Below are 23,220 nucleotides of genomic sequence, written 5' to 3'. Positions count from 1 at the left end.
GTTCATGTCTATTAGACACATGAAAAAAGAAATTCCAGGTTCCCATTACTTCTCTTTCTTTGCACTGAGCAATTTACTTGCACAAACCTGTTTACATTTTTGCAGGACAGGGCAGCTCACTTCTTCTGAACATGCAAAATGTACATTTATTATTTATTTAGGTTTGTTTGCTTCTCTGTGCCCACATACTGTTATGAAGCTATATTCTCAATAAAACTGTTTTCATTGGTGTATTTTACGGTTTCTGTTGTCAGACAACGGAATGAATATGAAATAGTGACTGAAACGCGACCCATTAGGCTACATAACCAGCTCTCCTTGCCAAGATGTTAATCTGCACAAAAATCCTGATAATAGAGCCGTCGTCTGATGAAATCAAATGCACATGAGATAATGACAATAGCTGTGCTGTGATTTCGGCTATACTTGCATGTAAAATTAAGAGAAGCAACATATCAGTGTTTAACTGAAAGCGCTGCTCCTCTCTGCCACTCGCTGAACAATGCAGATGCACAGAGTGAGAAAGAAAGGGGTGTGTGGGCGAGCTGGGACAGCAAGACCTCGCGCTCGCGTGGCAGTATAACAAGGGAGTAAGGTGTGCAAAGTTCTATGTGACATTAAAAATGTGTGAAAGATGCTGGATTGGAAGTTCAAGCCTTAGATGAATGAGTGTCAGTAAAAACCATTTGAAATTGTGACAGCTTCTTTGCAACTGGCAGGAAGGGCTTAACAGTTGTAAACATTGACAACAAAATTGCAAAACATGGAAGTCCTGTATAATATCGTACCTTCTCTGTATTATCTTTGAAAAACTCTTCATCCATCTTCAACTTTGTTACGAGTTAGATATTTTTGGGGATGTTTCGTAACATTTAAGTGAGACACAACTGATGCTGAAGCAAACCATGGAAGAAAATGTCCGGGAGGCAAGTAAGCATTGCACAAGTTCAGTTTATTTGGAGATGTACTAATTACAATTATTGAAGAAATATAAGTCCTTTAAATAGATCATGAGAAAAATGAGTGACACCAAAGCAAAACCCTAATTACTAAACCCCAACCCAACTAATCTAACTACCAAACAAAAAAATGTTGAAATAAAACCGCAAGCTTCGGACGTATCCGATGCCCAACCTAAACTACTCTCATTAATAATAAGAATACACAGGTGGCTGTCACTCCGTACCTGAAACTAACAAGAAAAGGAAACTAAACTTAAATACAAAAGCTTACCTATCTCCTTTTCCCAAGGTTATTTTAACAGGTCGCAGGTGACAAAAGCCATACTGGTCTGATTTAGACAATCTGGATTACACAGCATATTAAGCTAATAATTAAAGTAGCCTACTAATCGTGCAGTAGGCCTACAGGTGTTCTTAATCTGTTTTTACTACATCTAAACAAAAACTCAAAAGTCAAATTAACGAGTAACGAAAAAAGTAACAGATCAACTAAACAATTTAGCAGAACTTAAACTAAACAAAATCCATAACTCAATTGAACAACAGAATGAACACGGTTGACAAAGAAAATGGACAGTCACCCGCTGGCTGGAACGCAGGACGACTGACAACAACCAAGGAAGCCCGGCCCCTTTTATAATGAGTAGGTCCAGCCTAATTGGTCAACCAGTGGACTGAGTCAGCCAATTGATGAAACCTAAGAATCAAGAAGAAAACAAAACGACAAAGAGGAAAAAGAACGGAAAATACAAGGGGCAAGCAAATACAAACAAGGAACATAACAAACTTGTTTAACTCAGACCTAAGCTCCCTATTTTCCTGTAAAAGACAGGTTAGTTCTGCACTGCTTAGCTCACAGAACTGGCATTCTGCTCTTAGTCTCTTAGCAGCTGGTTTGTCTGTTTCTGTCGGTTCTCTATATTCCTCCTCTTCCGCAGCCCCTGCCTCTGCTTGATCCCCATGCTCCTCTTCTTCTGCAGCTTCTGGATCTTCTTGGACTCCATCTCTCTCATCTTCGTTCATGTTGTTTTGTTCATTTTGGCCTCCTCCCTCAGATTCTCTCAAATGATGTCTATGTTGTCTGCAGGCATGCTGATCTGACACTGTGGCCGTGACTTCAGTGACCCAGGTGCAGGGTTGGAGCCCAGTCTGGATGAGACTCGTCCATCTCATATGCTGGTTTACCTTTGGGGGGGAAACAAAAATATCCATATTGAAACAAATTATTGCAATCAACAGTGGGAATACTATACACTTATATACACTGAACAAAATTATAAATGCAACACTTTTGTTTTTGCCCCCATTTTTCATGAGCTGAACTCAAAGATCTAAGACTTTTTCTATGTACACAAAAGGCCTATTTCTCTCAAATATTGTTCACAAATCTGTCTAAATCTGTGTTAGTGAGCACTTCTCCTTTGCCGAGATACTCCATCCACCTCACAGGTGTGGCATATCAAGATGCTGATTAGACAGCATGATTATTGCACAGGTGTGCCTTAGGCTGGCCACAATTAAAGGCCACTCTAAAATGTGCAGTTTTATCACACAGCACAATGCCACAGATGTTGCAAGTTTTGAGGGAGCGTGCAATTGGCATGCTGACTGCAGGAATGTCCACCAGAGCTGTTGCCTGTGAATTGAATGTTAATTTCTCTACCGTAAGCCGTCTCCAAAGGCGTTTCAGAGAATTTGGCAGTACATACAACTGGCCTCACAACCGCAGACCACGTGTAACCACACCAGCCCAGGACCTCCACATCCAGTATCTTCACCTCCAAGATCGTCTGAGACCAGCCACCCGGACAGCTGCTGCAACAATCGGTTTGCATAACCAAAGAATTTCTGTACAAACTGTCAGAAACCGTCTGAGGGAAGCTCATCTGCATGCTCGTCGTCTTCATCGGGGTCTCGACCTGACTGCAGTTCATCATCGTAACCGACTTGAGTGGGCAAATACTCGCATTCGATGGCGTCTGGCACTTTGGAGAGGTGTTCTCTTTACGGATGTATCCCGGTTTTCACTGTACAGGGCAGATGGCAGACAGAGTGTATGGCGTCGTGTGGGTGAGCGGTTTGCTGATGTCAACGTTGTGGATCGAGTGGCCCATGGTGGTGGTGGGTTTATGGTATGGGCAGGCGTATGTTATGGACAACGAACACAGGTGCATTTTATTGATTTTATTGAGATACCGTGACGAGATCCTGAGGCCCATAGATACTTTACACTTCAGTTCCAACTGAACTCATGTGGCAAACAATACTCACAGGTGGCAAACATACTTAGTGTTATTAAGAGAATTTCTTGTGCTTCAGTCACTGTGATCAAAAATAGCTCTCTAGTTCTGGCTGGGTTACACCTCGGAATATCTGAGTGGCTCAGCTGAGTGCTTTGTTTTGATCACATTCATTCAGCGCACTTTATTTGAATTAGCCTAACTTGGCTTGCTCACTTTGACGCAATGTCGACAGAACAGTGCTAAGTTACAAAATGCAGAGGAACCTATGACTACTCCTCTCGGGAACCAGTGGTGGAAAGAGTACTGAAAATTTGTACTTAAGTACAAGTACTGTTGCTTAAATAATACTAAATTACAAGTAAATGTACTGGTGTTCAAACAGTACTTAAGTAAAAGTACAAAGTACTCTCAAAAACTACTGAAGAGTACTAGTTACTTTTTAGCCGGTGATATTTAATGATTTACCAAAAAATATTAATTCATATCAAAGATCTATGTGGATAATAGCTACTTATTAACTTCAGTACCTTGAAAAATATCAATATTAAAGTACCCATGTACCGGAAGTTGCAACTGACTTCAGTGTTGTGATGCATTTCCAAGTGAAATGGAATATTGAATGAAGGGTGGGGCTTTATTGTGGTGCATCTCCACTCCACCTCTTGCTCATAGCAGATTCACCGTTGGATAGGAGTGGTTAAGAATATCTGCATGTTACGTCTGACATCACGCTTCACCACTTCTGGATCCTAACTCTCTGCCAGACGCCCCAAAAAAACAACAAACTGTGCTAATATACACCCACGATGTCATGTAATACTGAAAAATTATAACCCATACTGAAATCCCAGATGGCCAGACAGTGTTTCAGCTAAAATATTAGTGTCTGAGACACTGTGAGCATGGAGACTGTAGTGTGCACAGCAAATTTTTAAATGCTTAGCTTAAATATGTAACATTAATTAAACAGTTACAACTTCCGATTCTTGGAGGCTTGGACCCGAAAACAGCAGTCCTTACGTCATGACTTGGTTACACCTTTTATTTCGATAGTCCACTTTAGACATTCTACTAACTATAAGTAACTTTGTAACTACATGTCAATTAATCCTCATTAATTTGCAACTAAGTGTCTACTAACTCTCAGAGTAGACTGTTAGGGTAGGTATAGGGTTAGTAGAATAAGTTGGCATATACTTGCAAAGTTTCTCATAGTCAGAATGTTGTATGTTGTGGACCCATCAAAATAAAGTGTTAGAAGATATTAAGCAGACAGTCTACTAATACTCCAATGACTGCTAGTTGACATGTAGTTGCAAAGTTACTTACTGTTAGTAGAATGACTAAAGTGGACTATCGAAATAAAGTGTTACCGTTTAAGCAAGTACCTATCCTGCACTAGTTATCAGTCAGAGGAATATAAAACTGTCAGCAAGTAAGCTAGATTTTAAACGTGTTTCCCTGTATATCACTAGCTTGAGAAAAATGCATGAGGCCAATCCTTTGCAGTTTCCATGATTTTGCACCCTTCATTGTGGCACTTTATTGTGGAAAAGCAAAATCAAGATTCATAATTACCTTTCTGATTTTCTTCAAGAGTTGCAGCACCTTAAGCAAGATGGTATAGTCCATGAAGAGAAAACACTTCAAGTGACTGTAAAAGCTGATCATTTGTGATGCACCAGCCCGATCATTCCTGAAGTGTATAAAGAATCACAACAGCTACTTCTCTTGTGAGCGATGCACAGTTAGAGGCACCTATGTGGGACGAGTTGTTTCTCGGCACTACAGCACCTGGTGTCGTTGCAAGGTCTGAAGCAGAATTCAGTAGACTTGCCTACAAAGACCACCAAGTTGATAAATCTCCACTGACCCTAGCTGGAATTCCATGTATTCGACCATTTGCATTGGACTACAGGCACTTGGTGTGTTTGAGTGTAGTTAGGAGAATGCTTCACTACATGCAGGGAGGACCCAACACACGCAGACTGTCATTTCAGCAAAGGAGTGAAATTTTAGATAAACTGAAGGCATTGAATGGAGAACTACCTAGTGAGTTTGCTCAGTAACCTAGGAGTTTACTGGAATTGGACAGGTGGAAAGCTACAGAACTGGACCAGTGGTTCTGAGAAGAGTGGTTTCACATGCTGTATATAGTCACTTTCTTTCCTTGATGGTTGCGATGTCAGTCCTGTTGAATTCTGATGATGCAGAGCGTGAGGAACACTTGGACAGCTATGTGTACTATGTGAGGAAGTGAGGATATCTGGAAAAACCTTCACTGTATGTAATGTGCATTCACTAATTCACTTACTACATGATCCGGAACACTTCAGATGTTCACTGAATGGGATTTAATGAAAGTGTAATTTATTCCTATGATCACAGCTGAATTTTCAGCATCATTACTCCAGTCTTCAGTGTCACATGATCCTTCAGAAATCATTCTAATATACTGATTTGCTGTTCAAGAAACAAATATTATTATCAATATTTAAAACAATTGAGTACATTTTTTTTTTTTTTCAGGATTCTTTGAATAGAAAGATCCAAAACTTCAGCATTTATCTGAAATAAAAATATTTTGTAACATCATACACTATACCATTCAAAAGCTTGGATACAGTATACTGACTCCAACATAATAGTTATCAAAAAATAACGTGATTAAAACACAGTTAACGGACTGGCCCCGCCCCGCCCCAGACCTGTACATCATCTTACATTTCATACAGTTGACTGTTGACAAATATGATGCAGGGCAACAACTCCATGCAGTTATGCTCTAAAATTCAAGATATTGGTGCAAAAATGCCCCTTTATATGTTTTTGTCTCATATTTATATCACCTTATTGGCAGAGGCTATTTACACTGACTCCGCCCACCAATGTGTGATTGGGATAGTCAACACTGAAAAAAGACGCTTATCAAACATCAGTTTCAGTGGTGTAGATGGTAAGGCACATGCTTTTTGACGCGATCGACCTGAGTTCGAACCTGCCTTTTGCCGAACTTTTTTTCTCCCTTTTCAAATCTCATATCATATCAGAAAGGCATTTATTTTCAATAAAAATTAAGGAAATAATCAATAAGTTGAAAATAAAGTATCAGGTAGGGTTAGGGTAGGTGTAGGGAGGGCTTTGTCCCAATAAGGTGGCATCCATTTAATAATTTGAATTAAAATTATAATTTACACTCAATACATTATTATTACGTACTGTTACTCATAATGTACTACAATACTGAGGTGCAGATAATTGCTACTATTTGCAATAAGTAGTATAAATAGCAGAAAATCTTGCTGTTTTAACATAGTGTAAATAGCATCTATCACTATTTACACTTAGTGCAAATAGCCGCTGCCTACTTATCATCAATATCACAGTAGCAGCGAGAGCAATATCACACGAGTGCTGATTGTCCCGAATATCACGAGTTTAAATGTGATTTTACACAACAGTTCAGTAAATAAGTTGATATTGTGTTGTATTTTAAACACAATATTGTCTGTTTTTGCTCAGTTTTGCAGAGAACATAATTTCCTTTAAAGCCATAGCAGAATAGAGTGGTGGAACTATGATGTCACTTTGTAGGCAAAAAACCCCGGAAGCGAGTGCATTTTAGTACTTCCGGTTCCATCGTCCCAGAGTCAATGGATTTTTTAATGGGAGTTTGCTTAAATCCCCTAAAATGAGGTCCGTGTTTCACACAAGCTCAAGATACTTTCACGTTTTATTCTACGACATAAAACACTCCAGTTACACCCATTTTTAAAACTGTCACGTTTCTTAAAAAAGACGGTTGCTAACAAGTTGCTAAATGGGACTACAGGTGCTGTCGGAGACATTAAACGTCATCACGCCGAACAGTTTATCAATTTACAGTATTTTTCAGTTGTAGTATAATTTATAGTACAATTAATTGTAGAATAACCAATTAATAGTTTACCGCACTTTATATTGTTGTTCGACAATGTTTTTTAGTTTGCCCCCAAATGCAACACAAGTCTTCGGATGGAAGATACTTGTTTTATCGCTTTCCTACTGATACAGAGACTCAGCAAGATCTGGTGTAGGCATTGGCGACTGCAGCTGTCACTTTAATTTCATTGAATTTCACTTTCATACCTTGGAAATCCCCAACTAAAGGGGCGGTCTAACGCTGGGGGTAGCACTTGGCACATCGCTAGACCCAGAGGGCATGCTGTCATTGAACGTGAATAGGAATGTGGTAGTTAAAAGTTGCATGTAAAAGCAATGTGAGTCGATCACTTGAAGTTGTTGAGCTCGTAATCAGAAGTGGGACTAAAGTTTATGATAGCTATGTTGTTATTTTTATCCCACCGTGCTCCCCGTCTGTATAATTATGCACAGTATAATCAGATGACTGACTTTGAAACAGAGTACGTTTTCTGTAAAAATAACAGGCTTGTACTAATAGTGGAATGCAGGGCTTCGACAATAAGGACTGCAGCGTCGTCACGAAATTGTATCATTTGCATGTGTTTTTAAGCCTTGTTAATTTAAAACTTAAAGCGATTAATAAGCATTTGGGCGCAAAAGACAACTCATTTCAGCATTTGCACACTGTGTTCTGTTCTGTGTGAACTGCGCTCTGACACGCGCAAGCTTCCTGAACGGGCAAATACATACAAAAGTATGTCAAAACACCCATCTTGCCAAGTAACTTTAACAATGATTAATCTATATTGAATGTATACACTGGAGCACAGATGCACCGATCGACTGGACATTTTTTGTTTTATTTTAGAGCCTCTTCTGTTCCGTGCTTGCACATAAACTGCATTGTAATAATTTTCCCAAATGTCATTTGTGTGAAAAAAATTACGTTATTATTATAATTAGTCTGTAAACGGCTGGCTTATCTAAAACCAGGAATTAATCCTGCATATGGTCAATTGCATCTCATCCAGCCCGTAAACTGCTGTTTCTGTTTTGTGCCGATGTTTTTGTAACGTTAGCTTAATTTCACACAGCTAAAGTCGGGTCATTCTGTTTTTGCTTCAGGTTTTGAAATTATACAGTCAAGTCACCTTTATTTTTATAGCGCTTTTAACAATACAGATTGTGTCAAAGCACTTAACAGTATCAAATTGGAGGATAGAGTGTCAGTAATGTATAATGATAAGATTAAACACTAAATTTTCTCAATTTTCAGTTAAAGGCATTTCATTATTGAATTCAGAGATATCATTGTCTAGCTCAGTTTAGTTTAAATGGTATCTGTGCAATCAAATCGATGATAATCGCTAGAAATTAAGTGTCCTTAATTTATACAGTCTAATATAAATCAAAGATTGGACATGTTTTTGTGTGTGTGTGTGTGTGTGTGTGTGTGTGTGTGTGTGTGGATTAATCCATGATTAAAATGCAGAGGCTGCCTCTAATTTCAAATGGCTATGAAAAGTCAAGGTGCAACAGAGAGTGAAGAATATTCAAATGTTATTTTATATGTGATTTTTCCATTTCTGTACCTGAACATAAAAACATAAAGCATCATTTAATTTCTATCTTTGTGCTGTAGGCCTATGTTTATTTGGGCTATTACTTGTAATTTGTTTATTTGTTCTTATTTATTGGCTGTCACTTGTCTTTAATAATGTTTAAACTTTATATTTATGTTTATTTTTGGCTAGTGATTTTTGCTGTGGTATTGAAATTGTAATAAGAGAATAATAAAATTTAATTGATATCTAAAATATTGGTGTCATATAAGCTTGTTTATTAGAATACAAGATAATGTAGATCAAAAAAATGATAACAGCAACTATTTTTTTTTTTTTTTTGTGGCAGGGCCAATGAAAATGTTGGCAGGGCAAGTAAAGTTTTGTACCACAGTAGAAAAAATCCTTAGCATTGAACCCTGAATTTTCCTTTTGATTACTTTTTCCAAATACTAATTAATGCTTTTTTTACCTTCAGTGTTAGGTGAGTGTTCACCCCAAGCATCTTGTGGCTCGTCTGCCTGGGAGAAGCTCATGGGAACATCTGGAGCTGAGAATGAACTGGTAAATTATGTAATTAAGTAATTTTACATGACATTTTTCAATTTTAATGGCTGGTTTTCATTCATTAAAGAGTCTTGCGACTTCTGACATTAGGGAGGATAAACACAAGACTAAACATCTACAGTGTGAACATTTGAACAGAAGATATCATTGAATCAATGTCATGCAGTGACTTAGTTCAACATCACATTTGCACCTGCAGTTAATGTTGGAACAATAGTGATATTTCAACAAAACATTCAATGGTAATGTCATTTCATTAGCATTACAAAGTGATGTTGTTTCAACATCACTTATTCACCCTCAGTTAATATTGAAACAACATTGAATTTTTCCAATAAATAAAATACAAAAAATAAAAAAACAGCAGCAATGTCATTGATATCTATATCACATTGGATTAATATTACATGTGGATTCTAAATAAATTTTGTTGAAATACTGAAAACACAACTCAAATATCAATATAAAACAAATGTTGCCATCTGATATACCAGGTTGATGTTGAAACAACATTATTATTTAAACTACATTTCAATGGAACATCAGAAATTCCTGACCATTTCAAAGTTTGGGGAAAACCTTTTAAAATGTATTTATTTGTTTGTTTTAACGGTTCAATGCAATCAAAGACAAAAGGATACAAAAGATCAGTCTTAAATAAAAATATAATAAAGTGAGACAAAACGCACTACAACCTGTAAAATATTTAGTTTCAGGATGTCAGGCTACAAATGGTTCAAGTTTTAACAAGCAGCCTCACAGCAGACTGCTACCTATTTGCAACCTTGGGTTTTCTGAAATCTGAAAAAGAAAGCCTGATGTCACCTAACAGCAAGTCAATTCAGATTCAGGAATGTTAATCTGTTAAACAAAATATTGTTCAGTTGCAGTTCAACACAAAAACACACACACACACACACACACACACATGAAGCAATAAACAATCATAACCCCTAACCCTAATCTTAAACTGGCTGCAGGATGGAATTTACTCTAATTAATGGGATTTACTTTAAATTAAGCTTCCTTGTGCTGTGTGTAAGTTATTGTGCAATAAAATTAACTCCTAGCACTATCAAGAGTTATGTGCTTTCAAAGTATCTTCTAACAACATAAATAATTTTTAGAACAGTCAGCTATTTTCCTGTTTTCATATCCCCCCCTTATTTTTCTTGTTTTTAAATTTATCAGTGATAACTTTAGCACTAGGTCCTCCTGTTAGAGCTACTCCTCCTGCCATTAAAGCCACAGGCAGAGCCAATCCTCCAGTGGCAGCAGCTAGTGCTACTCCTCCAGCGACTGTTACTCCTACACCTGCCACTGATGCTCCCACTAAAGCTGCATCTTGAGCCTTCTTCTTCATGATCTTTCTCTGAGCTTTCTCATACATCTCACTTGTGTAATTCTGTCCACCGTTCCTCCTCACCATTGTGTGTATCTTCTTTAACAGTTCAGTAACCTGTGCTGAATCTTCATCAGTGTTATTAAAAACGTGATACCTGCCTCCACACTGACTAACTAGATCATTAATCTGCTTGTTTTTGGTCAGAAACTCCTCTATACTCCTTCTCTGTGTTTTTAACTGATCTCCTCTTGTGAATAGAACGATGGTGTAATGATTAGCATCTTTTCCAAAGTTCTCCTGAATCCATTTAACTGTGTTTTTCTGTTCCTCTGTGAATCTATCATCTAGTCTGATGACCAGCAGGAACGCATGAGGACCAGGAACAGACATTTCTAGACATCTCTCTATTTCAATCTTCAGTTGTTCTTCCCTAATTGACGTATCAAACAGTCCTGGAGTGTCGATCACTGAGATGTTTTGACAATCCACTGTCTTGTGATGTTTCTGGCATGTTTTAGTTACAGATTCAGTAGAAAAATCTTCTTCAAACAGCTTTTCTCCCAGGATGGTGTTTCCAGTTGCACTTTTTCCAACACCAGTTTTACCCAACATCACAATCTTGAGTTCTGACATAATTAAAAAATATAAAAGGACAGATGTAAAAATATACTGTATACAGATTTATGAATTATAGACTCTAGATAATGAGCTAATTTCATGCAAACGGGACCAACAGCACTGGAGGCTCATTTCCTGAATTATAAAAAAACCCATTAAATTTATGGAAAATGAGTAGTTCTAGGAACTCAGAACTAGCCAGCATGGTGGCTCCTAGAGAACCAATTCCCCCCTTGGGCCGTATTCCTGGTTGCATTGCACCGGCAGCAGGAAATCACAGCACAGTAGAGCGCTTCTCAAACGGAAGGCTGCGTCCTTCCTAGTTCAGTACTTCAGAGGCTTGTAGGCTAGAGTCGTCCTCGGCTTTAAACACAAGAATGAGACATTCTAGTGCTACGTCACATATGTTCCCACCCTCACCGTCTTGGCACAAAAATACTAATAAAACTTAGTTTTGGAAAAATATTTTGTATTACAAATCTTTATATTATTTGGCTTTCTATTAATGCGATACAATGAATCACATCCGTCTACAGTCTCCTAGTGTCTTACACATTAACATTTTAGCGAGTAATTGACTCAAAAATAAAGATAACATCTATGCTTTCCTTTCTTAAATTTCATGATAAATTCAGACAAGCTCTGTACTGACTCATTTTTCATTAGTTTAGTTTCATGAAATGGAATATGTACAAAGGATTGTGGCTGATTGAATGTCGTAAAGGATGCATCCCATTCACCTTTCAAATTCAGCTGAATGAAAGACGTGAAACGAAGGCTTCCTTCCAAGGACTCTTTTGATTGAGACGGCCTTCAGTGACGTTTGATGACGTGGCAGGTGAGATGCGTAACCTTCACAGGATGCAGCCTTCTGTTTGAGAAGCACCTGAGTCTGAAGCGGCCGACAGCTACATCTTTATGCGCAGCATTTACAAACGTCAACAACTGGTGACGCCATGTCGTGGGTTTTGTGATAACGGAGATGGAATGTAAAAGCACAATTTATGTGATTGAAAGAGCATAAAAATCTCTAAATTTTTCTAAATCTCTGATTTTGCCAAGTGTGACATGTTCCTGGATCGACATCTTTGTTGACCCTGGAACAACATTGTGATTAACCAATCAGATTTGAAGAACCAGTTAACAGTTTTTGTGAAGTTTAGGCTTACAATCAGAGTTTGGTGCATGTACATCAGTGTCAATCATCTATCATTTCCTCTGATTACTCATGGGTAAGGTTAGGTTTAGGTGTAGGGATATGGTCAAGACTACATTTTTGGATTAAAATATGTCGACCTAGGAACACATCTAACTCAGCAAAATCAGGACGTGCCGGGTAAAATAAGTATTGAACACATTTTTCTCAGTAAATATATTTCTAAAGGTGCTGTTGACATGAAATTTTCCGATAAGTAATCTGCACATACAAAGTAGTTCAGAAATTAAGTTATGTGTAATAAAATGGAATGACGCAGGGAAAAAGTAAATATATATTTAATTGAATTATTTGCATGAATTCGCCACTTGATGATTGATTTTTGAGTTTAGGCTTTTGTTTAAAAGTGTAGTAGTGTTTTTTTTTTTTTTAGGTTCTTACCTTTTTTGGATACTATCTGGTGTTTATTCTTATGCCTCGTTCTCCGGGTTTTTTCTCCAACTGTTTCATTAGAGAATTCCTCAAACCTGTCTAATGAGACATTGTCCAGGTTTTCATATATGTGAATTGTTTTCAATCTTTGTATGGAAGAAAATAACCTTTTGTTGCGTTCTTCAGTCAGACTGTGTGTTGATCTCTGCTCTGTTGTATTTTTCATTTCAAAAGTCTCTGACTTTATTTTTTCTTGTTCTTCTCTTGCCTCTTTCTCTTGCTTTTTTCCCCTGTATATATATTCCTCCTCTTGTCTTTTTCTTTCCTTTTCCTGTTCAGTCACGGTGTGTGTTGTTCTCTCTTCTATTACACTGTAGGTTGTAAAAGTCTCACATGCTACTTTTGCTTGATTCTGTTTAATTTGTTGCTCTTTTCTTTTGTATGTCTTTTCTTCCTCTTGTTTTTTCTTTATTCTTATGCTCTTTGTTCGATACGTTGAGTAAATCTCATTAATGTAATGCTGGTGATTATTCTGTTTGACAGTTTCATCAATCTTGTGCAGAAGCTCTGTGATGTGAGTTTGATTCATCTGATTTTTACTGTTGATTGCATGATAATTATCTCTGCAGTGCCTGACCAGCTCTTGGAATTTTGTATCAAGTATAAAGAGCATCCATTCTTTCCTTGACATTTTTTCTCTTCCAGTGACCAGAACCAGAGTGAACTTAAACACTTGAGCTCCAAAATTGTCCTGAATTTGATCCAAAAGGTTCCTCTCCTGCTCCTCAAAGTTTTCGAGGTTGATGACGAGCAGGAACACGTGAGGACCAGGCTGAGCGAGAGAGAGACTCTTCATCATCTGCCCCTGAAGCTCTTCATTAGTCAGCTGAGTGTTGAAGAATCCTGGAGTGTCGATGATGGAGATGTTTCTGTCTTCTACTCTTCCTGTCTGTTTCTCACTCTCTCTGGTTCTGCTCTCATTAAATGCATTTCGACCCAGTATTGCATTTGCTATTGCACTCTTTCCAGCACCAGAGATTCCCAAAAGAACAATCCTCAGATCCTGCAAATGGTCTGTCAAACAGTTCATGTCATTAGGTACTTAATAACATTTCGGTGTATTAATGAACAGTGAACAGCATTGTAGCGTTCACTCCTTTTGAACTAGATACTGATGCAGTCACGTGTTTTTCTCAGTTTCAGATGCCATTAATCACTTTCAGATGCCATTAATCACTTTCACAAACAAACAAATCGAGCTCCAATGCTTCATGTGAAATATGCTTATTCTATGGCACAGGATTTAGAGTTTTGAATGTAACAGCAAAAAATTGCCCTGATGTAGCAGCTTATTAACCTTAGACCCAACAACATAATGGTAGTCATATGTCAAGTTAATTTTTAACTTATATAAATGGAATGCTCAATAAAGTAATTCTCGAATCCAACTGAAAACCTGAACCATCTTGTCAAAGTTTTTATGATTACTTGGAAATCACAGACATTGTGTTTTAAACAGAGTTGACTAAAATCTGCAGGAGCAGCGTATCAGAACAAATAAAATGAAAATCGAAACATGTGCTCTCTCACACCTCGTTTAACCAAATAGAGTTTATTAGAGAGAGAGAGAGAGAATTTATTAGTATATTTATTAGATAGTAGAAATGAACAATAAGCCAATAAGTGTTCCTCTGCTGCAATCTACTGGTTATAGTGGTAATGTGCTGGAAATAGTTGTGTAAAAAGCTTTAAAGTAATTGAAAAATATTTTTAGCTCAAAAGGGTTCTTTGGGCTAAACAGTGCTTTATGTAGGCCTATGTGTTTACATTAGGCTGTTTACAATTATTACACTACATTATATTTATGTTTTTACTTAAAACATTTTTGCCACCTCATACTTAAGAAAATAAACTTCAAATTTATGTCTGCACTTTAAAGTTATCAAATAGAAAATAATCACCACATGATTTTGTACACTGAAAAAAAAAAAGTTAAATCTAAATTAATTGGTTTTATTTGACCACTAAATACTAATGGATATTGCATTTACTTTTTACAACCCGTTTTACTTTTCTGTTTTGTTACTGCCACAAACAACGACAATTCAGTTCTTAGTATTGTATTAAACTAGCTGTGAGAATCATATTCAATTAATTGATTTAAACTAACCTTCAGGTTCTGATTCCATTGTGTCACTTGGCGTTTGTTTTTTTCATCCAGAGTCTCTCCGTCTTTAGCTGACCGAATGATCTGTAGAAGAGAAACTGGAAGTGTCTCAGTTGAACTTTGACCATTGATCATCTGTCTAACACCACCCCCCGGGGAAAAAAGAGCAGTAAAATACACTTTATTTAGGTGAAAATAAAAGTGCAGTAAAATACACTTTAATTCAGTACACTTGGTGTGAATATATCCCCTATAGCATTCTACAACAAAAGCAATCAGAGCGCCTTGTTATCACTAGTTTTATTTTGATTTCCCGAATCTGCTATTAGCTTATAGCCAGGGGCGGACTTAGTGATTTGGGGGCCCTAAGCAAATTTCAGGAACGGGGCCCCAACACAATAGCTATAATGCTCTTTTACGCGTAACTATTTTGCTCGCTAGCTTTCTCTCATTATAGCTATAATTATTATTTATTTTAACTATTACCCCTTCACAACTTAAGTAGCCTAAATATCAACCTGATGCTGTTCTAAAGCCATATTAAGCTACCTTATTTTTTGAAGAACAAAAGACGACATGTGTGTATATATATATAAAAAATGCTTGCACTTGTCCATTTAATGACTTGTAAACTTCTTCAATCTTTTTCCAAAAAGGATTAAAATGTCAAATTATCCCATGCAACTCGTTCTGTATTCCAAGTGTTATTAAGTGTCACAACAAATAAGGAGATAACACGTTGGAACATGGTAAATAAAAATAATTACATTTATTAAAGTAAGATTAAATTAGGAAAACGGGACAAAACACAACACGAGGAAGGAAGACGAGCGGCATCAGCTCCAAACACAGGTGTAAGTGTCACACCGGGTCGGGGTGGGCACCTAAGTGACCGGCCGTCACCCCTGACTTGCACACCACCATGAGGAGCCGCACCACAGGACACAACAAGCGAGACAAAGGTAGGTATAAAAAAAAAAAAATCTCTTTATTCACTTTAAAACAGCTCTTTAAAACGACTACTGTAATAGCTTCAACGTCCTCGATGGAATCCAGAGGGAAAGAGAAGCACATATGCGGCGCAGCCTTGACAGGCTCTTCACTGGACTCTCACCCTTTTTGGCAGGCTCTTCACTGGACTCAGACAGAGAGAAGGGTACATATATCTCACAGATTTAGCAGGCTCCTCACTGGGCTCTCGCAGCTTCAGCAGGCTCTTCACTAGACTCAGACAGAGAGAGGGGTATGTATACCTTACAGCTTTTAGCGTCTTCTGCAACTGGATTCGAACAGAGAGAGAAAGGTGAGCATTTTCAACCACATCAGCGGGCATTCATAGCTGTTAGCGTCTTCTACAACTGGATTCAAACAGAGGGAGAAAAGTGAGTATTTTCAACTAGGGCTGCAACTAACGATTATTTTAATAACCGATTAATCTGTCGATTATTTTTCGATGAATCGATGAATCGGATAAAAAGAAAAGAAAAGCATTGATTTCCAACCCTTTACTCAAAAACAGAACTAAAATCTTTAGAAAGTACACAAACATGTTGCTCCTTGAACATCCCTGAGCTGTTATAATAATAATAAAATAAAATAAAAATGGACTAACACAAAAAACATACACATGTATGCTTTACATCTGCCAAATATATAGACTTTTTTTTTTTTTAAATAAAGTGCCACCTGAGCTGCCAGAACAATAAATAATTTATAAAAAATAAAGAACAATACAAATCAGAAAATTTAACAGGATTTGTTTGAATGTCAGAACTTGTTCTCTACACTACACTGTAGACGCACACACTCGCAGATGCACACTTTTGCAGACGCACACACTCACAAACTCTCACACTGACACACACACACTCTCTCTCTTTCTCTCTCTCTCTCTCTCTCTCTCAAGTTCACTTGAAGCTTATTCATTAAATTATTACCATCATTGTAGTAAGTGCAAGGTTCATTTATACACCACATTTAAACACAGCTTAAGATGACCAAGTGCTATAAAAAAACTTTAAAATTAAATTAAAAAGTACAACACACACAAATATATTTGTCAATAATAACCTATATGGGACAAAGCACAGAATATACACTGCAAAAAATGCTTTTCTGACTTAGTAGTTTTGTCCTGTTTTCAGTCCAAATATCTAAAAAATCTTAAATCAAGATACATTTACTAGACACATGAAATAGCATAAGAAATTATGTCTTGTTTTCTGAAAAAATGAATGGTCCAAAAAAGGCCAGTGAATAAAAACATGTCTTTAGTCTTGCAATGCAATTGCGTTGCGAAAAAGCGGAGATCTGTCTCCTCCAGGCTGTGCGCGGCACGTCCATCTGAATGGAGGCGGGGTGAAGGTACGAGGTTTCGCTGAGGGCTCGATGATCCAATGGCGTTACGAAGTTTTACTGACAAGCTCTTTTTAATGCTTATCATTGGTTAACTATTTTTTAAAACCCTCTGATTTAAAATAATAATAACTCAACCCTGCTCCCGTGTCATGCCATGTCGCTTTTGCATATTTTGCAGTTAACACACTTTTTCTGTTTATTTAGTGTGAAATGCTCCCACACCTTGGATGACTTTTTTTTATTTTTGCTCCGCCCTGTCTATGAGGCGCCGAACTCTGCTAGCATCAGTGTGCGAGAGAGACCGAGTGTGTTCACTCCGCTCCGCGCTCAACTAAATTTTTTTTTTTTTTAAATAATGAAACGTCTCTGCGTCGCGCGACACAACGAATCGATTATGAAATTCGTTGCCAACTCTTTTAGTAATCGATTTTTATCGATTTAATCGATTCGTTGTTGCAGCCTTATTTTCAACCACATCAGTGGGCATTCGCAGCTTTTAGCGTCTTCTACAACTGAATTCAAACAGAGAGAGAAAGGTGAGTATTTTCAACCACATCAGCGGGCATTCATAGCTGTTAGCGTCTTCTACAACTGGATTCAAACAGAGAGAGAAAAGTGAGTATTTTCAACCACATCAGCGGGCATTCGCAGCTTTTAGCGTCTTCGGTTACTGAATGTAAACAAAGAGAGGAAGATGAGTGCGTTCGCTAGAACCACCAATGCCTTCCGCAATTCACTCCCACACTCGTGTTTCACTTCAACCCACACAGGTAATCACACGTGAATATTTACATATAAAACACTGCAAATCTCACAACTCACAGAGAAGGCGCCGGCATGGGGTCTCGTCCACCCTCGCTGATGTAAAGCTAAATGGGAAGCGGCTGTGAAGCAAAAATCTCTCAATGCAGCTATAAATCCTCCACAAAAGGTTACAATCGTCATACGATTCACAGAGACATCAATTGTTCCAGAATCCGACTAGAGTTCCACACGATCTCTCTCATCCCAGATGCTGACCTCGTTTCAATTCTCCACTTCTTCCTTCAGCCCGACCTTCACCTTGCCTAGATCCGAATCTCTCTCTCCTTCTTCACGAATACTCGACCACTTCCGACCACTCCTGAATTCAATCACAATGTCCTCTTATACTTCTCCTACAACAGCACACGCCCCAATCACCACTCTATTCCTCCTGATCGCAATTCTCGTCATCAACCCCGTCATTTACCCACACACCCGGAACCGGCAGCCTCCTCGGTCCCCCACCAAAAGTGCCCCCTGCGGAAACTCGGGCTCCATTTCAAGTTCCTGCCTGCACGACGTTCGTCACCCGTGACATAAGTCCTCAGCCATAATGATGTCACTCACCCAATCTCCATCCTGCAAAACAAATAAAGGAAAAAACCAACAGCCAACCAATATGACCCATAGTGGGTTCATAACATTAAGGCATACGATAGGGTTTGCTGAGAAACAAATCGAAAATGTAATCTGTTAAGCGAAAATCTCCAGTCATTGCATTTGTGCATTTATACGCGATTTTAGTTTATAGTTACAGATACAGGTTTATAGTTTGTTTACATTTATTGTTCACTAAAAGCACACAAGAGAGTCATTTTGAAACATCAAGAAAAATAAAATTGTGACTTAAAACAATAATTTCTTTACTGAGGTGAATACTGTTCTGAGACAAGTCAAAACAGCTTAGAATGCGTGCAAAGAGCGCTCCGTCTTTAATCACTAAAAGCTGTCACTCACTTCAGTTCATCGCGATCTCGCGACGTTCCGTTAATAAGCTCTCTGCACAATGAATCTCTTATTTACATCTTATCTACACGGTGTTATATAATGAGAGGATTCACAAGCTTGCAGAACTCCGCACTAGGCTTGCTGCGATAGACGGTGTTGGCGGTGATACCGGTGTTAAGCCGCAACACCGGTTACGTCACTTGCCCACCGCGGCACTGTCCCCCACCGTCGTTTTGATTTTTTTTATAGTAATAAAAATCATTTAGTTCAGTTAGGGTGCTTTCACACCTGCCTCATTTAGTTCGGTTGAATCGTACTAGAGTTCGTTTTCCCTCTTGGTGCGGTTCGTTTCGGCAGGTGAGAATGCAGCAATCGCACTCTGGTGCGCACCAAAAGCGGACCAAACAATCGTACCGAGACCTCCTTGAAGAGGTGGTCTCAGCACGCTTTCAAACGAACCCTGGAGCAGTTTGTTTGTGGTGAGAACGCGATCCGACCTCAAACAGACCCAACTGCAAAAAGAACTGCGCATTTTTGGACTACACCAGCTGCCGTAGTCAGCTGCGCTGTGCATGATGGGATGAGGAAGTGTTTGTTGACAGTTTAGCATGGCAGGTCGCGGGCAAACGTGGGGCTGTGAGGAGGTGCGAAGCCTCATACAAATTTGGTCTGATGACCACATCAAGTCTCAGCTTGCGAAAACTCACAAGAACAGCGCAGTCTTCGCATTGTTTAGCAAACAGCTCAGGGAAAGGGGGTTTAATAGATCTGTGGAACAGTGCCGGGTTAACCCCCTGGGGTCGACAAACGCATATATGCGTTTTGAGGCAGATTTTCCTGATAAGGCCGAAATGAGCTTGAATTACTCTGTCGTTTTTGATCGTACAGATAAGAGCAATACACCATTCGAATCTGTAAGGGGTCTACTTTTATTTGTATACACTCATAATAACAACTAAACTTTGTGCTTCTGAAGAATAAAGAAAACAAACAGGGTGCGCTCTCTGTCTTCTCCGTCTCCGCGAACTGTTTTTAGAAAGGCGTCACTAAAATGAACTGTAACTCAGCAAATACTCAACACAGAGACATGAGAAATATATCTATAGAAAGCTTGAAGTGTCTACTTTGAAATGAAGCAAGTCTTATCGAACATTCTGTGATGAAGTAATCCGTATAAAACCAACACGATGTTCAGTCTGTCCCGTCTGACTCATTATCGCTAATGTGACCCGCCCAGCGCTCGCGCTGTTCATATGTAAATAGCCACGTGGTAGTCTTGGCGTGCAAACGCCCAACACAAACAAAGAGGAGGTCCTTCATCGCGGCTACTGTTCGTTTCTGGAAGAAGATGCGCTGAGTAAAGGCAGGATTTCCTCGAAGAAGAACACGATTTCATCCAGCAGAGGAGATGAGTAAGTAATGTTTCTTTTTTACATTAGTTACCGTGTTATTGTGACATAAACTTGAACAGATCTACTAACAGTTAGCTGGGTTTTCCCCCAAAGGACAACATGATGAATGCTACGCGTCTAAGAATGTTTAGACCATGTTTATTATTAATACTCTGTTCACAAATAGATTTTAATAGCGTACTAAACAATAATAATTAGTTTCTCAGATATAAAATATATTTTTTATAGTACAAAGTACATCCTTTTATTGTACAAAGCTTGCTTGAGTCTGTGGCTACATAATCATATCATAGGCTACTATAAAATCATACATACTAGACTGTATGACTACAAAATCATAGTTGGGTTTTTCCCAAACTATAATTCCTGACTACAATGTTTGAAATCATGTAAAACATTTTGAATATGATATGTTCATTGTATTTAAATTTCTTACAGCGCTATGATGTTTTCATGCTCTATATAAAACAATAAAAGTAATATGAGTGTACACTGTAACATGATGAATGCTACGAGTCTAAGTATGTTTAGTACATGTTTATTATTAATAGCCTACTCTGTTCAGAAATAGATTTGAATAACGTGCTAAACAATAATAATTAGTTTCTCAGATATAAGATTTCTTTCTCTTTTTTATGATAGTGATATATATGATATTTATGATATATATACAGATGTTCCTGATATTAACATGCTCACAAATGTTTTTTTTTGTTTGTATTTTATTGAATCAGATACCAGCACCAGATGAATCCTGATGTCTCTTCAAACTGTTTTCCTCTGAGAGCGCTGCACCAACATCAGATGTTCAACTACACTGATATTCTATGTCAAAACAAGCTCCTTTTCTACTGATTGTTTTTTTCTTCTTCTTGAATCCATGGAAAGAAGTAGAAACACTTAAATAACACACGTAAATATCAGGTATCAGGATTTACTTGTTTCACTTGTTGAACAGAATCTGTTGCAGGAATGACTCAAAGTCTGTTCACATCTCTGTGGTATATATAGTAAAAGAAGGGTTGTATTTTTGCACTACACACTTTAGTATTTTTCATTTGTTAAACTACTTAAAGCTTTATTTGTATTGTAATTTCAAACAATCTACCAGACACACAGCATTGTTGAAAAAAGACATTTTAATTTCTAAATTGAGAAACATGTTTGTTCAGATGTGTCAACTTTACATTTGTTACAAAATAAAACAGTATTTCAAAGCAAAACTTTTTCCATTTCATCTATTTTAAAACCAGATAAACAAATTCAGTGCATGGTCCTATAGTAGAACATAAGAATAACTGAAGATGATCTCAAGGGAGATAATTAACTTTTTTTCAACATAATGAATACTGAACACAGATTATTTGCGGGCTTTGGTCATTCATATTGTAGCAAAGTAGCTACAGAGTGCATTTCTAATGACATGTTGCTGCTGTGTGTGCCCCTGCTCGTCGTGTACAGGTCCGTCTTCCTCTGCAACTCTTTCTCCCTCCAGAAATTCCTCCTTCTGCACCTCACAGAAATTATGCAGCACACAGCAAGCAGAAACAATGCGGCTTACAAAAGTTATGTGGGCGTCATTTTCTTTAAGAAGGCAACGCCAGCGTCCTTTGAGGCACCCAAAGGCACACTCAACTGTCATGCGGGCTTGGCTTAATTTGTGGTTGAAGTTGAGCTGCTGTGGTGTTACTGCTCCTCCTTCTGGGTAAGCTTTCATGAGCCAAGTTAGTAGAGGGTAAGCCGAATCACCCAAAAGAAAAAGAGGCACGTCGACCCCCTCAAACGTTTCAGTCCAATGAGGTAAAAGGGTGCCTGCACTGCCACGCTCATACAATGATGAGAGGGAGAATACACGGGCATCGTGTATTCTGCCTGGTCGCCCAACATTAATATCCCAGAATCTCATTCTGTGGTCCACCACACCTTGCAGAATGATGGAATGGTCTTCCTTCCGGTTGTAATAACAAGTGGAGTTGTCAGGTGGAGCTCTGATCTTGATATGGGTCCCATCTATCGCACCGGCCACCTGAGGGAATCTCCATTTGTCTCGAAAACCCTGTATTACCTGTCTGAACTCTGCTGCGGAGGGATGCTTGATGTACAGAGGCTTCATGACCACATTTATGGCAGTCACAACCTCTTGGGTGATAGTGCAACATGTTGATAATCCAACACCAAAGAGGTGTGAGATGGACCTGTACTCCAGGTTTGTGGCTAACCTCCAAATACAAATTGCAACACGAGCCTCTACAGGCACTGGCCGTCTGTATTTAGTGTTCTGTCGGGTCAGCCACGGTCGGAGAGTGTCACATAGTAGATTGAAACTGCCTCTTCGCATTCTGAAGTTCTTCAGCCAATCATCATCTGTCCAGGTTGCATTGATGTGGGGCCACCAACTATCATTCCGTGGGTATGCCCAAATGCTCCTGTGTTTAACAGAAAGAAGAAACTGGTCATCTAGTCATTATGATAATGACAATATCTCTTAATTTACATTATTATTATTATTATTATAAGTAAACTGCTATAATTAATATTTTCTTAGATGAAATAAGGCAATGCAATTTTTGTATTAAAATGTTACACTTGCAATAAGGTTTTTTTTTTTTCTTTGAATAAAAGTACTAAATGCTCTAACAAAGCCCTGTAATCTGGCAAAACATCAAACTGATTAATGACGAGCAAGCAGAAGCAAAGGTAAATTAGGGTTACCACATCACACCAAGGACCCAACACAGTATAG

General features: G+C 38.3%; 3 protein-coding genes across 6 annotated transcripts in view; 1 reads left to right on the top strand and 2 right to left on the bottom strand.

Annotated features, from left to right (window-relative positions):
* Window positions 1-13,550, top strand: part of LOC131538705 (NACHT, LRR and PYD domains-containing protein 12-like) — a 42,893-nt gene extending 29,343 nt beyond the window's left edge. For 2 of the 3 annotated variants that reach the window (XR_009270644.1, XR_009270646.1), the window contains 2 exons: window positions 9,149-9,234; window positions 13,494-13,550. The gene's annotated coding sequence lies outside the window, so the exon portion shown is untranslated. Of the gene's footprint in view, window positions 1-9,148; window positions 9,235-13,331; window positions 13,363-13,493 lie in introns of all 3 variants that reach the window. The other variant, XR_009270645.1, reaches the window with a different exon arrangement.
* On the bottom strand, window positions 9,721-19,751 carry LOC131538718 (GTPase IMAP family member 8-like). Of its 2 annotated transcripts, none has more exons than XM_058772782.1 (4): window positions 18,136-19,751; window positions 14,959-16,234; window positions 12,798-13,862; window positions 9,721-11,208 (listed from the first exon to the last, which is right to left on the bottom strand). In XM_058772782.1, the coding sequence occupies exons 2-4, from the start codon at window positions 14,975-14,977 to the stop codon at window positions 10,388-10,390; spliced, it is 1,905 nt and encodes a 634-aa protein (XP_058628765.1). In that variant the 5' UTR covers window positions 14,978-16,234; window positions 18,136-19,751; the 3' UTR covers window positions 9,721-10,387. The 2 variants fall into 2 exon arrangements, with proteins under 2 accessions (XP_058628765.1, XP_058628766.1); XM_058772783.1 differs by lacking the exon at window positions 18,136-19,751 and having other exon boundaries at window positions 14,959-15,039; window positions 16,070-16,385.
* A 2,107-nt stretch (window positions 19,752-21,858) lies between these two features.
* LOC131538478 (uncharacterized) lies at window positions 21,859-22,815 on the bottom strand. Its single transcript, XM_058772351.1, has one exon. The coding sequence runs from the start codon at window positions 22,813-22,815 to the stop codon at window positions 21,859-21,861; it is 957 nt and encodes a 318-aa protein (XP_058628334.1).
* Between the last annotated feature and the right edge of the window lie 405 nt (window positions 22,816-23,220).

Source organism: Onychostoma macrolepis, chromosome 04, assembly GCF_012432095.1.
Source record: "Onychostoma macrolepis isolate SWU-2019 chromosome 04, ASM1243209v1, whole genome shotgun sequence".
Classification (NCBI taxonomy): Eukaryota; Metazoa; Chordata; class Actinopteri; order Cypriniformes; family Cyprinidae; genus Onychostoma; species Onychostoma macrolepis.
This window is presented reverse-complemented; position numbering and strand designations above follow the sequence as displayed.